The sequence below is a fragment of the Bos javanicus genome, chromosome 2, assembly GCF_032452875.1.
Source record: "Bos javanicus breed banteng chromosome 2, ARS-OSU_banteng_1.0, whole genome shotgun sequence".
NCBI classification, from domain to species: domain Eukaryota; kingdom Metazoa; phylum Chordata; class Mammalia; order Artiodactyla; family Bovidae; genus Bos; species Bos javanicus.
In genome coordinates, this window is record NC_083869.1 from 121523805 (window position 1) to 121539544 (window position 15740).

General features: G+C 39.9%; 1 protein-coding gene and 1 non-coding gene across 4 annotated transcripts in view; both read right to left on the reverse strand.

Moving 5' to 3' along the window:
• KPNA6 (karyopherin subunit alpha 6) overlaps positions 1–15740 on the reverse strand; it is a 59377-nt gene that overhangs the window by 14327 nt on the left and 29310 nt on the right. For 2 of the 3 annotated variants that reach the window (XM_061389293.1, XM_061389284.1), the window contains exons 2-5: positions 4818–4951; positions 3874–3966; positions 1585–1684; positions 344–438 (exon numbers count right to left, since the gene is read on the reverse strand). In XM_061389293.1, the coding sequence (XP_061245277.1) occupies positions 344–438; positions 1585–1684; positions 3874–3966; positions 4818–4951 (422 nt within the window). Of the gene's footprint in view, positions 1–343; positions 439–1584; positions 1685–3873; positions 3967–4817; positions 4952–5315; positions 5465–15740 lie in introns of all 3 variants that reach the window. The other variant, XM_061389304.1, reaches the window with a different exon arrangement.
• LOC133236294 (small nucleolar RNA SNORA79) lies at positions 6690–6837 on the reverse strand. Its single transcript, XR_009732830.1, has one exon. It is a non-coding gene; the product is annotated as a small nucleolar RNA SNORA79 (small nucleolar RNA).

The following is a 15740-nucleotide window of genomic DNA, read 5'->3' on the forward strand; positions in this document are numbered from 1 at the left end:
CTCATTTGTGATAAAAGAGACCCAGAGAAGGAAAGTGGTTCACTCCAGAATTAGAAACGGACTAGAACGTTTTGTGTATGTATATGTATACATACGTACATACATATATACATATTTATTCTATATTACAACCTCTGAATAATGAACCTGTCATATTCTGGTATCTTTCCTTTGAGACTGTTTTGGGGAAGAGTTTGTGGCTCTCTTACTTGAGGCCAAGTCCTCTGAGGTAACAGCATCCCCTTAAATGTTTCATTCTCAGAGCTGTGTCTGCAGAAGCGTGCCATAGCAATTTCTTGGCAAAAAGAGCATTCATCTGGTACCTCTCCACCCTGGGCCTCACCTGTAAGGTACAATTCTCATTCCTCTTCAGAAACTCCACAAACCGATCCACCACTCCTGGAGTGTTGATAACTTCGTCTATTGGAGGACTGGGCTCTGGAAGAGGGACAAAGGAAAGAGAGGAGAAGTCAGGAGAAGGGCTGGGTGATGCATTCACTGGGGTCAGTCCACCATCCTTCCTACATACTCCTCACCATCCTTATAAACACTCCCAAGCTTCCTTCTGGTGAGGTAGTTTTAACAATAGCAGGTCATTTTCAAACTGTATCAAATAGTTGAGAATCTAAAGAGTAAAGCCAATCCTAATCTAAGTATGCTCACCTTTGGCTTTCTAAATCTAAGCAAGTAAATAACCTTACCTACCTAAGCAAGCAAGAAAGTACGAGAGAGATGACCAAAGTAGGTGCAATGCTAGTCTAAACACTTCCCTTCTAAGATCAGCATTCTTTTCTTGGGAGGAAGAAAAGTCCTCCCAAGGTCAAAGGACAAAAGTCCTTGGGAGAAAAGAAAATATTTTTCCCATCATACATCAAATTTTTACTGAGCAAAAAATGTGTGCCAGACGTGGTTCTGGGTACCAAGAATACAACAGTGAATCAAACCCAAAGTCTCTGTCCTCATAGAGCTTATATCCTAGTGAGAAGAAATACTGTTATGTTTGAAGGTAATAAGTGTAATAGGAAATAAAATACGTAGGGCCAGGTAAGGAGATTAAAAATGCTGCAGGGGGTGGGGGAGCTGCAATTTTAGATATGGTGTGAGGGTAGGCTTTGCTGAGAAAGGCAGGATCTAACCACAGAAATGAAGCAGCTGTCACACAGATTGTTGTTCTTTAGTTGCTGAGTCGTGTCTGACTCTTTTGCAACCCGGTGGAATATAGCCTGCCAGGCTCCTCTGTCCATGAGATTTTCCAGGCAAGAAGAATACTAGAGTTGGTTGCTATTTCCTTCTCCAGGGGATCTTCCCGACCCAGTGATCGAACCTGCTTCTCCTACATTGGCAGATGGACTCTTTACCACTGAGCCACCAGGGAAGCCCTGTCACACAGATATCTGCAACTAAAGGGTATCAAGCAGAGGGAACAGCCCATGCAAAGGTAAGAATGTGCCTGGCTTGTCCAAGGATGCCACAGCCAGCAGGGCTAGAGCAGAATGAGTGAAGGGCAGTAGTTGATGAGGTCAGTGAGAGGAAACAAGAGGCTAAGTCATGCAGGGCCTCCCTGGGGAAGTCTAGGCTTTGTACCTTTGGAGAGCAGTTTCCGGAATTTCTGTGTGGTTGCTAACTGCAGGTCAGGATCATCAGAAAAGAGCATCTCCACCATCTCTCTTGTGATCACACTCTCCTAGGACATAAAACAGGTTCATGATTTTGCAAACCAACACTAGAGCCAGATATAAGCCCATAATCCTGTTTGGCATCCTGAGACTTGAGGGCAGGGCTTCCCTGGTGGTCCAGTGGTTGAGAATCTGCCTGTCAGTGCAGGAGACATGGGTTCAGTCCCTGGTCTGGGAAGATCCCACATGCAGAAGAGTAATTAAGCCCATATGCCACAACTACTGAGCTTGTGCTCCTAGAGCCCATAGTCTGTAACGAGAAGCTACTGCAATGAGAAGCTCTTGTACCCCAACCAGAGAGTAGCTGTCACTAGAGAAAAGCCTGCACGTAGCAATGAAGACCCAGCATAGCCAAAAAAAAAAAAAAAGACTTGAGGCCAAGAGGAAGGCACAACAGCAGCTCAGATGTTTAATCCATAGCTGCTTCAAGCTGGAACATTTAGAAGTCATTCTTAACCTCTGAGGCAACTGAAAGCTCCTCTTAAATGTTTCCTCTGGTGTTTTCACCAGAGACAAATCCCTGCTGACTCCTTAAGCTGACTGGGGATTAGGTTGGTGCAAAAGTGATTGCTGTTTTGCACTGTTGAACTTTGCTGCCTGATATTGGAATACATTCTTAAATAAATGTGGTTATGTTATACATCACTTTAATGTGCATTTATCACTTTGTTTTTTTGCTAATGACTTATTAAGTTCAGTTCAGTCGCTCAGTCGTGTCTGACTCTTTGCAACCCCATGGACCGCAGCACGCCAGGCCTCCCTGTCCATCACCAGCTCCTGTTTTATTATTTGCTGTTTATTTTATATTTATTTTAGACTAGAGAAATGATGTTGGACAAAAAGCAAATTTGAGCTATTTTCTTATTCGAGTTCAAAATGGGTTGTAAAGTGGTGGAGACAACTTGCAGCATCAGCAACGCATTTGGCCCAGGAACTGCTAACGAATGTACAGTGCAGTGTGTTCAAGAAGTTTTGCCCCCTGGTACTCGCGAGGAATGTCCACATCACCATCCCTTCTCTCCTTTGTTGCTGCTAATGACAATACTCTAATGACCTACTCTACTATTCGAAAACTATTTTTATGTAATTAATGTACGCTTTCTTGTTTATAAATGCCTGATTTTTTTTTTTTTTTAAAAGAAGTTTTGCAAAGGAGACAAGAACCTTGAAGATAAGGAGCACAGTGGCCAGCCATCGGATGTTGACAATATCAATCGAGAGGATCCGTGGAAACTTATCCTCTTAAATCTAACTACATGACAAGTTGGTGAAAAACTCAATGTTGACCATTTTATGGTTATTTGGCATTTGAAGCAAATTGGAAAGGTGAAAAAACACAATAGGTGGGTGCCTCAAATTAAAAAAAATTGTTGTTTAGAAGTGTCATCTTCTCTTATTATATGCAACAACAATGAATCATTTCTTGATTAGATGTGATATGAGACAAAAAGTGGATTTTCAACTGATGATGACCAGCTCAGTGGCTGGACCATGAATATGCTTCCAAAGCATTTCCCAAAGCCAACTTACACCAAAAAAGGATCATGGTCACTGTTTGGTGGTCTGCTGCCTGTCTGATCAACTATAGCTTTCTGAATCCCGGTGAAACCACAACATCTGAGAAGTATGCTCAGCAAGTAGATGAGATGCGCTGAAAACGACAATGCCGCAGCAGCACTGGTCAATGAAACGGCCCGATTCTTCTCCAAGACGATGCCTGACTGCCGTACAACTAATGCTTCAAAGGTGAACGAGCTGGGCTACAAAGTTTTGTCTCACCTGCCACATTCACCTGACTCTCACCAACTGCCACTTCTTCAAGCATCTCTTTTTCTAGGGAAAACGCTTCCACAACCAGCAGGAGGCAGAAAATGCTTTCTAAGAGTCTGTTGAATCCTGAAGCGCAGATTTTTATGCTACAGGAAAAAAAAACTTATTTCTTGTGGGCAAAAACAAATTGATTATAATGGTTCCTGTTTTGATTAATAAAGATGTGTTTGAGTCTAGTTAGAATGATTTAAAATTCATGGTCTGAAACAGTAATTACGTTCGCACTAGCCTAATACAAAAGGGCCCATGGAATAAAGAGATTAGCATGATTGCTGGTAAAGCTACTAGATGATATGAACTGCTCCATTTCTGTTCTGTAGAAGCAAGTAGTTCTCAAGCTTGCCTGAAGCACATGCAAGGGTCTTACCCCAGTGGTAGAGCTCACATAGGAGTCCATGAGAAGACTATCAAACATGGCGGCTTCTTCATTGATCAGCTCCACATTTCTCCGTTTAAAAAGCTGAAAGGAAAGAGAAGAAATGGTGTATAGAAACAAGGAACAAAGAACAACCTGATGTTAAATTACGGCATGACTGTCAAGGAAATGCTAGTGTATGAGAAAATGCCAAACTTTATCTACTGATATGGAAAGATATTCAAGGGCTTTACTTTCTATGTTACATCTATTGTTTATATTTTTGGAGAACATTTTTATAAGCAAATCTTTTAAAATTTCTGTGCCCTTTGTATAAAAGGGCACAGATATACATATATATTATATATGTATACACACACCCTATATATATCCTATATATATATATATATAAACACACACACACATGTATAAGGACACACATATATAAAAGGCTTCAAAGAAGAGAAATAAGGGTGGGCAAAAGCAGGTTAGCATCCAGACTTGGGCAAGGAACCAATTTGGTGGTGATGTGTGGCAGAGTGCAGATGATGAAGCATTAATAGTCTCAGTTCTAGAGAGACTTACAAAGAATGGACTCAGGAAATAGAAGGCAGCCCAGAATGGTTGACAAACTTCTTAAAAGGCCAGGCTTGAGACTGGGCCTTGAAAGCCAGACCTAACAGTGACTACTGAGTAAAAACAAGGGGTTAGCGCTGGAAAGTTATATTGAAGACAATTAAAATGATAACAAGGTGTACGAAATTATGGAAGAGGAATAAGGGACAGTTCTTTCTCAAAGCTTCCAACATTTCTTCACAACAAATCAAACTGGGTGAGTGGCCCACAGAGCTAAGCTACTTTCCCAAGGGGAAAGTGAGAATGTGAGGTGGAGGCCAACCATGGTGGCTGAACCACCTCTCTAAAGAGCACATTTGAGAACACTCAGGTTAACTCACTTGTTGCTCCCGTTTCTGCTTCCGGAGCTGAATGCCCTCTTCCTCTCTTCTTCGCCTCATTTCCTCAGGGTTTAGGGCATTGTTCTTGTAACTCTTCATTCGATAATTGTCTTTCCCTGGGCTCGCCATGGTCTCTGGAAGAAGGGAAGACACAAACACACTGGCAAAGGCTCTTAAAAGGACAGCATTTTCTGCTCACTGGCTTCTCTCTCCACCCACCCTCCCCTACTAAGGAGGACTCACAGCTTCCCAGTGAAGCCTGATAATCTCCATAACTGCCCCTGAGATCTCTATTACCACCCCCACATCAACAACACAGTTTCCTTAACAAGTCTATTAAATAAGTGCCATTATAGCAATTGATACAAGCTTAGTAGTTAAAAGGTGTAGGCCCTGGAGGCAGATTGTACGGATTCAAATACCAGCTCTTCCCTTTTTAAATTTGTTTATTTACTCAGCTGTCCCAGGTCTTAGCTGCAGCATGTGGGATCTAGGTACCTGATCAGGGATAGAACCCGGGCCCCCCGCCCGGGAGCATGAAGTCTTTGGTCACTAGACCACCAGGGAAGTCCCAATACTGACGCTTCTTCTTGTTAGCTGTGCAACCTTCAGTAAGTTGCTTTAAACTCTGTGCCTCAGGAGCCTATCTTTTAAAACACAGAGTTGTTAGAAGGACTGTACAGCTTAACACATGTGAAGTACTACTTAGACCGAGAAGGAAATGGCAACCCATTTCAGTATTCTTGCATGGGAAATCCCACAGACAGAGGAACCTAGTGGTCTACAGTCCATGGGGCCACACAAAAGATTTGGACACAACTTAGTGATTGAACAATAACAACTACTTAGAACAGCACTAGGCATATGGTAAATGTTGACAAGCCACGATCACTTCCATGACGAGAGAAAAGTTACATGACTTGCTGAATAAATGCAAATATATTTAACCTACAAGGTGAAATACAGTGTACCCAATTCAGTGGAATACCATGCATATATATATTTTTAAGTAACTCATATGGCCACTCCTCTATTTTTTAAAAGAAATTTAAAATTTTATTCTGTAACATTTGCTACATACAAAAAAGATGAAACATGTTAAGTTACCAAACAAAATAATACAATGAGCACCTGTCAACTCACCACTAAATCCAAGAACTAGATTAATATACCTGAATCTAGTAGTAAGGTCTCCCCCTGTCCCGGGCTCCTCCATCCCAACTCCAGCCAAAAGAAAACTGCTATTATGAATTGTCATTATCTTTGCTTTCATTTTTATGAGTCACATATATGTACGCCCCTAAATACTGCATCATACTATGTTCAGTCTACTGAGAATTATCCCCCCTCCATTGGATTTCTAAGATTTACCCATGTTTTTGCATGAAGCCTTATTTCATTAATTTTTCCTATGTTATATTATTTCATTGTATAAACACATCATCATTTGCATTTCCCCAGTGATTAGTGATGTTAAGCATCTTTTTCATGAACCTGTTGGCCATTTATATGTTTGCTTTGGAAAAGTGTGTATTCAGATCCTTTGCCCAATTTCACTTGCAATATTTGTGTTTGTTTGCTACTGAGTTGTATGAGCCCCTTATATTGTTGTTGCTGTGGCGTTTCTCAGTCGTGTCTGACTCTTTGTGACTCCATGGACTGCAGCACACCAGACTTCCCTGTCCTTCACTATTTCCTGGAGTTTGCTCAAACTCATGTCCATTGGTTCGGTGGTGGTTGATTTGGAGATGGATGTATGGCATCACCGAGTCCCTTATATATTTTGGATATTAATCCCTTGTCAGATATATAGTTAGGAAATATTTTTTCCACAGGTTGCCTTTTCATTTTGTTGATCATTTCTCTCTTTTTAATTGTTTGACTCTGCAAAAATCAGAAGGCACTGACAGACAGTCACCCAATTCCCATGATGCCCTGAGTGAAGGTAAGTCAGCTTAGACATATGATAGGCTAAAATCCCACTACTTAAGGCTCCAAGCAGTGAGAGAAACAGCCATCAAATGCTGACCTTTTTATTTTTGGGGGGGGAGGGGTGCTGTGCAGAAGCTTTTAAGTTTTCTACTTTAAGCTTTCTAGTTTATGGGTCCTACTTGTTTATCTCTGCTTTTGCTGCTTGTGCTTTGGTGTTTTATCACCCTCCCCCCTCCAAAAAAAATTATTGCCAAGACTAAGGTCTTTTTTTCCTGTGTCTTCTTATAGGAGTTTTAACAGTTTCACGTGTTACCATCAAGTCTTACTTCATCAGCTACGTACCATGTTGCCTTCCAAAGTGATGCCAATTCATATTAGCTTAGCAATACAAGAGCTCTCATTGATACTCATCCTATTACTCAGAACGGTCACTTTTGCCAATCTACTGAATATAATGTACTTCATTAGGATAAAGATTTGCATTACTAATAGGGTTATTAGATTTTATTTTAATTAGCCATGTTTCCCTTTCTGTGAAAAATGTCTGTTTATGGTATGTCAAATATTTTTCCATTGAATTACTTGTCCTTTTCTTATTGATTTATAGTTCTTAAGATATTCTAGTTATTAACTATTTGTTGATTATTTGTATTACAAATATCTTCTAGTCTCTTTTCACTTTTTTTCAATTTTCACTTTATGGAGTTCTTTAACAAGTTCTTAACTATAATGGAAGTTTTGCTTTAATACCTAGCTCTTTCTGTGTGTCTTGTTTAATAAATCCTTTAATGCTCCCAAGGTCAGAAAGATACCCTGTGATGTCTTCTGAGAGTTTTAAGGCTTGCCCTTTACATGCCAGTGTTTCATTTGTCTGAAATTTAATTAATTGGATATAAGCCTTAGGAAGTTAATATAAAGTCTGAACATTAATGACTTCGGTACACAGGTTAGGGGAAAAAAAGTAGAAAGGAGAGAGAAATCATACAGTAGAGAGAATCAAGGGTGAAACCCGGATCTTTCAAAAGACTGAAAATAGTCAAATCTCTGGTTAGATCTCTCAGGAACAAAAGAGGGCACACATTTTAGAAATGAAAAAAGAACATAACTACAGGTAACTGAAAAGATAAAAAAAGGGAATATGAACAACTTTATGCTAGCTAACTTGCTTGAAAAGACAAATTTCTAGAATAGTATAACTTGCTAAAAGTGACTCAGAATATCTAACCTAGCCTTATTACCATTAAATATACCGAATCAGCACTAAAGAATATTTCCACAAAGAAAAATGCCAGGTCTAAATGGTTTTACAAATGAGATTTTAAAAAGTTTTTTTTTTTTTCCTTTGGCTGCAATATGCAGCTTCTAGGATTTAAGTTCCCTGACCAAGAATCAAATCCAGGCCCTTGGCAATGAGAGCTCAGAGTCCTAACCACTGGACCACCAGGGAATTCTCGAGTTTTACCAATTTTTTAAATAAGTTGTTTCACTCTTACACATACTTCCTTCTGGAAAAAGGACATTCTTTTGATAACAATACCAAAGAAGGATAATATGAGAGAAGGTCCTATAATTCACAAGGATGTGCATGCTCAGTTGCTTAGTCATGTCTGAAGCTACAAAAATTCCAAATAATACCAGCACAAGGTGAGGGAGAGAAGAATTAGGAGTCTGGGATTAACACATATACACTACCATATATAAGGTATGTAAACAACAAGGAACTACCGTGTAACACAGGGAACTCCACTCAATATCCTGTAAAACCTATAATGTAACCTATAATGGAAAAGAATCTGAGGGACTTCCCTGGTGGTCCAGTGTTTGGGACTCTGTACTTCCCCTGCAGGGGACATGGGTTCAGTTTCTGACTGGGGAGCTAAGATCCCACATGCTACATGGTGCAGCCAAAAAAAAAAAAAAAAAAAAAATCTGAGAAAGAATACACACACACACACACACACACACACACATACATATAACTGAATTATTCCTCTGTACACTTGAATCTAAAACACTGAAAATTAACTATACTTCAGCAAAAAATAAAATTTAAAAGGATAATGAAATAACATCATTAATTGTACTTTAGACTTTTTCAGACAAGCAAAAGCTGAGACTGTCTCTAGCAGACCTGCGTTGTAGCCACTGTGCTCAGTCACATATGACCTGTATGATTCTTTGCCACCCCATGGACTGTAGCCCACCAGGCTCCTCTGTCCATGAGATTTTTCAGGCAGGAAAACTGGAGTGGGTTGCCATTTCCTCCTCCAGGGGATCTTCCTGACCCAGGGATCAAACCCACTTCTCTTTTATCTCCTCCACTGCAGGTGGATTCTTTACCCACTTAGTTATCAGGGAAGCTCTAAGACCTGCACTAAAGAAAGTCTAAAGTTCTTCAAGTAGAGAGAAAATGATGCCAAAAGGTAATTCAACAAATAGAAAAGGAACCAAAAAGAAATTCTGGAGTTGAAAAATATAATAGCTGAAATGAAGAATTCACTAGAAGGGTTCAACAGCACATTTGAGCAGGCAACAGACAGAAGTAGCACGCTTGAAGATAGGAAAATTGAAATTATGCAGTCTGAGCAGAAAGGTGAATAGAGAAAAGTGAATAGAGAGCCTAGGGATCCATGAAACTCCAACAATCAAATCACAAAATATGCATTATGGGAGTCAAAGAAATGGGAGATAAAGGGGAAAAGAATTTTATAGAAATAATGGCAAAAAAAAAAAAAAAAGACATCAATGTACACAGAAAGATACTCAATTTCAAGGAGGAAAATTCAGGTCTACATCTAGAAACATAATCAAACTATTGAGAGCCAAATATAAAAGGAAAATCTTGAAAGCAGCAAGGAAGAAGTGACTCATCACATACAAGCCAGTTTTTCATCAAAAAGGCACTGAGATCTTTAAATGTATAGATATTGAAAGCGCTAAAGAAAAACGTTCAAAGAATTCTGTATCTGACAAAACCGCACTTCAAAAACAAAGGAGAAACCAAGATACTCTCAGGCAAAAGCTGAGGGAATCTGTTACCACCAGACCTGCTCTATAAGAAATGCTGAAGGGAGTCCTTCAAGTTGAATGAAAGGACATTACACAGTAACTTGAAGCCAGCGAAGGTAACTACATGGGGAAATATAAAAGCCAGTTTTCTAGGATTTTTGGTTTGTAATGCCACTTTTTATTTTGTATATGATTTAAAAGAAAACGTAGGACTTCTCTGGTGGTAGAATAGATGGGGATCCCCCTGCCAATACAGAGGACGTGGGTTTGATCCCTGGTCCAGGAGGATTCCACATGCTGTGGAGCAACTAAACCTGTGCATCACAACTACTGAGTCCGAGAGCTGCAACTATTGTGTGCCCAGAGCCTGTGCTCCTCAGCAAGAGAGGCCCCTGCTCGCCACAGAGAAAGCCTGCGCGGCAAGGAAGACTCACTAAAAACATGGAAATTATTAAAAAGAAGACAAATGCATAAAATAATGAACAAAACTTTGCTCTGTATGCTATTGAAGTTAAGTTGGTATCAATTCAAACTACACTGTGATAAATTTGGGATGTTAAATGTAAAGCCCACAATCTCTCTCTCTCTCTCTATATATATATATACATACATACACACACAAAATAAAAATATACACAAAGGAAATGAGAAGTGAATGAAAACAATTCACTACAATAAACAAATTAAACACAAAAGGCAGTAATAGAGGAAGAGAGGGACAAAAAGGTATAAGAAAGAAAGAAAAAAGAACAAAATGGCAGAAGTCTTTTCTTATCAATAATTACATTATACTTTCTTTTTGGGTAATGCCAAGTGGCTTGCAGGATCTTAGTTCCCTGACCAGGAATCAAATGTGGGCCCCCAATAGTGGAAATGCAGGGTCTTAACCATGGGACTTATTACCAAATTCAGACTTAAATTGAAGAAAGTAGGGAAAACCCATTAGACCATTCAGGTATGACCTAAATCAAATCCCTTATGATTATACAGTGGAAGTGAGAAATAGATTTAAGGGACTAGATCTGATAGACAGAGTGCCTGATGAACTATGGATGGAGGTTTGTGACATTGTACAGGAGACAGGGATTAAGACCATCCCCAAGAAAAAGAAATGCAAAAAAGCAAAATGGCTGTCTGGGGAGGCCTTACAAATAGGTGTGAAAAGAAGAGAAGTGAAAAGCAAAGGAGAAAAGGAAAGATATACCCATTTGAATGCAGAGTTCCAAAGAACAGCAAGGAGAGATAAGAAAGCCTTCCTCAGTGATCAGTGGAAAGAAATAAAGGAAAACAATAGAAAGGGAAAGACTAGAGATCTCCTCAAGAAAATTAGAGATACCAAGGGAATATTTCATGCAAAGATGGGCTCAATAAAGGACAAAAATGGTATGGACCTAACAGAAGCAGAAGATATTAAGAAGAGATGGCAAGAATACACAAAAGAACTATACAAAAAAGATCTTCACGACCCAGATAATCACGATGGTGTGATCACTCACCTAGAGCCAGACATCCTGGAATGTGAAGTCAAGTGGGCGTTGGAAAGCATCACTACAAACAAAGCTAGCAGAGGTGATGCAATTCCAGTGGAGCTATTTCAAATCCTGAGAGATGATGCTGTGAAAGTGCTGCACTCAATATGCCAGCAAATTTGGAAAACTCAGCAGTGGCCACAGGACTGGAAAAGGTCAGTTTTCATTCCAACCCAAAGAAAGGCAATGCCAAAGAATGCTCAAACTACCACACAATTGCACTCATCTCACACACTAGTAAAGTAATGCTCAAAATTCTCCAAGCCAGGCTTCAGCAATATGTGAACCATGAACTTCCTGATGTTCAACCTGGTTTCAGAAAAGGCAGAAGAACCAGAGATCAAATTACCAACATCTGTTAGATCATGGAAAAGCAAGAGAGTCTCAGAAGAACATCTATTTCTGCTTTATTGACTATGCCAAAGCCTTTGACTGTGTGGATCACCACAAACTGTGGAAAATTCTTCAAGAGATGGGAATACCAGACCACCTGATCTGCCTCTTGAGAAATCTGTATGCAGGTGAGGAATCAACAGTTAGAACTGGACATAGAACAACAGACTGGTTCCAAATAGGAAAAGGAGTACATCAAGGCTGTATATTGTCACCCTGCTTATTTAACTTATATGTAGAGTACATCATGAGAAACGCTGGGCTGGAAGAAGCACAAGCTGGAATCAAGATTGCCGGGAGAAATATCAATAACCTCAGATATGCAGATGACACCACCCTTATGTCAGAAAGTGAAGAAGAACTAAAGAGTCTCTTGAAGAAAGTGAAAGAGGAGAGTGAAAAAGTCGGCTTAAAGCTCAACATTCAAAAACGAAGATCATGGCATCTGGTCCCATCACTTCATGGCAAATAGATGGGGAAACAGTGCAAACAGTGGGAGACTTTATTTTTTGGGGCTCCAAAATCACTGCAGATGGTGATTGCAGCCATGAAATTAAAAGACACTTGCTCCTGGGAAGAAAAGCTATGACCAACCTAGACAGCCTATTAAAAAGCAGAGACATTACTTTGCCAACAAAGGTCCATCTAATCAAGGTTATGGTTTTTCCAGTAGTCATGTATGGAGTGAGAGTTAGACTGTGAAGAAAGCTGAGCACTGAAGAATTGATAGTTTTGAACTCGGGTGTTGGAGAAGATTCTTGAGAGTCCCTTGGATTGCAAGGAGATCCAACCACTCCATCCTAAAGGAAATCAGTCCTGAATATTCATTGGAAGGACCAATGCTGAAGCTGAAACTCCAATACTTTGGCCACCTGATGCGAAGAACTGACTCATCTGAAAAGACCTGGATGCTGGCAAAGACTGAAGGTGGGAGAAGGGGACGACAGAGGATCAGATGGTTGGATGGCATCACTGACTCAATGGACATGAGTTTGAGTAAACTCTAGGAGTTGGTGATGGACAAGGAGGCCTGGCGTGCTGCAGTCCATGGGGTCGCAAAGAGTCGGACATGACAGAGCAACTGAACTGAACTGAACCACTGGACTGCCAGTGAACTCCCAAGTAATTATATTATACTTAGTGGCCCCTGGTGGCTCAGCTGGTAAAGAATCTGCCTGCAATGCAGGAGACCCAGGAGATATGGGTTTGATCCCTGGGTCGGGAAGATCCCCTGGAGAAGGGAATGTACCCACTCTAGTATTCCTGCCTGGAGATTCCATGAACAGAGGAGTTTATATAGATTAAACTCTTTGGTCGAAAGGCAGAGATGGGCAGCAGATTAAAAAAAACAATAACCATGATCTACTACTACATGCTGTCTGCAGAGACTTACTGTATATCTGAAAACACAAAGAAGTTGAAAGTAAACAGGTGAAAAAAGACATTCATGCAAATGGTAAGCAAAAGAGAGCTGGGATGGCTATACTAAATAACAGACAAAAATTTTTAAGTAAAAACCTGTTACAACAGTCAAAGTAAAGGGAAAACAGTTCTACAATAACATTTAGAGACTTTAATCGTCACTTTCAATAATGAATAGAACCTAGACAGAAGATCAACAAGGAAATAGGACTTTTACATTATAAATCAGTTAGATCTAAAAGACACATAGAACAGTCCCACCCAGCAAGAGCAAGTATTGCCAAGTATGAATGCATGGAATATTCTCCAGAATCAACTGTATTAAGGCACAGAGTCTCGGTAGATTCTAAAGGATTGATATTAGACAAATTATCTTCTTTAACCACATGGAAAGAAACTAGAAATAACAGTAAAAGAAAACTGGAAGATCCATAAATATGTGGAAACCAAACAACAGACTCTTAAATAAGTTGAAAGACTCACACTTCCTGATTTCATAATTTACTACAAAGTTACAATAATCAAAACAGTGCGATGCTGGTGTAAGGATAAACAAAAGAACAGAATTGAGAGAGAATTCTATAATCAAGAGAACAGAATTGAGAGTCCACAAATAAACTCATACATCCGTGGCCAGTAAACTGATTTTTAAAAATATTTTTATTTACTTATTTGACTGTGCTGGTGTTAGCTGAGGCATGTGGGATCCAGTTCCCTGACCAGAATCAAACCCAGGCCCCCTGCATTGGGAGCAGGGAATCTTAGCCACAGGACCACCAGGGAATTTCCCCAGCCAATTGATTTTTGACAAGGGTATTAAGTCCATTCAATGGAGTAAGAATAGTCTCTTCAACTGGTGCTGGGACAACTAAATGTTCATATACAAAAGAATGGAGTCAGATCCTTAGCTTATACCATATAGAAGACAAAACTTAAAAAGGATCAACAACCTAAATATACAAAGACCATAAAACTCTTAAAATAGAACATGGGTAAATTTTATGATCTTGGATTTTGCAATGGATTCTTAGCTATGACATCAAAAGCACAAGCAAAAAAAAAAAAAAAAGACATTAACAAGGAAGTAAAAAGACAACTTACAGGAGAAATAACTTTCAAATCTATCTGATAAGGGTTTTAATATTCATAATATATAAAAAATTTCTACAACTCAACAGCAAAGACAACTCAATTTAAAAATAGGCAAATGGGGGCTTCCCTGCTGGCCCAGTGGTTAGGAATCTGCCTCCCAATTCAGGAGACACTGGTTCAATTCCTGGTCCGGGAAGATACCACATGTCATGGGGCAACTAAACCCATGCTCCACAACTACTGAGCCCACCTATCATAACTACTGAAGCCCTCTAACCGCACTCCACAAGAGAGGTCACTGCAACAAGAAAACCATACCACCAAGAAGAGAGCAGCCCCCTCTCTCTGCAACTAGAGAAAGCCCCTGTGTAGCAATGAAGACCCAGAGCAGCCAAAAATAAATGAAAAATTAAAAAAAAAAAAAAGGATAAAAAGTAAAAAATAGGCAAATGGGACTTCCTGGTGGTCTAATGGCTAAGACTTGATGCTTTCAATGCAGGGGACCTGGGTTTGATCCCTGGTCAGGGAAGGAGATCCCACATGATCCCATGCATATTCAACTAACATGGTGCAGCCAAAAAGAAAATAATAAATAAAAATATTTTTAAAAAGACATTAAAAATGAATTGATAAACAAAACGTGGCATATACATACGATGGGATATTATTCATCCATAAAAAGGAATGAAGATTTGACACATGCTACATTCTTGGGCTCCAAAATCATTTTGGATGGTGACTGCAGCTATAAAATTAAAATATGCTTGCTCCTTAGAAGGAAAGCTATGACAAACCTAGACAGTGTGTAAAAAACCAAAGACATCATTTTGCCAACAAAGGTCCATCCAGTCAAAGCTATGGTTTTTTCCAGTAGTCATATATGGATGTGAGAGTTGGGCCATAAAGAAGGCTGAGTGCCAAAGAACTAATGCCTTCAAATTGTGGTGTGAGAGAAGACTATTGAAAGACCCCTGGACTGCAAGGAGATCAAAGCAGTCACTCCTAAAATAAATCAACCCTGAATATTCATTGGAAGGACTGATGCTCCAATACTTTGGCCACCTGATGAGAAGAGCCGATTCACTGGAAAAGACTCTGATGCTGGGAAAGATTGAAGGCAAAAGGAGAAGACAGCAGCAGTGGATGAGATGGTTAGATAGCATTACGGACTCAATGGATATGAATCTGAGCAAACTCTGGGAGATAGTGAAGTACAGAGAAGCTTGGCGTGCTGTAGTCCATGAGGTTGCAAAGAGTCGGACACAATTTAGCAACTGAACAACAACAACACTGAAGAACCCTAAAGATAGTATGTTAAGTAAAACAAGCCAGGATAAAGGATAAAGAAAAGGATAAAGATTACATGATTTCACTTACATGAGGTACCTGGAAACTTATCGAGACAAAAAGTAGATTAAGTTCAGTTCAGTTCAGTTCAGGCGCTCAGTCGTGTCCGACTCTTTTCGACCCCACGAATCACAGCACGCCAGGCCTCCCTGTCCATCACCAACTCCTGGAGTTCACCCAGACTCACGTCCATCGAGTC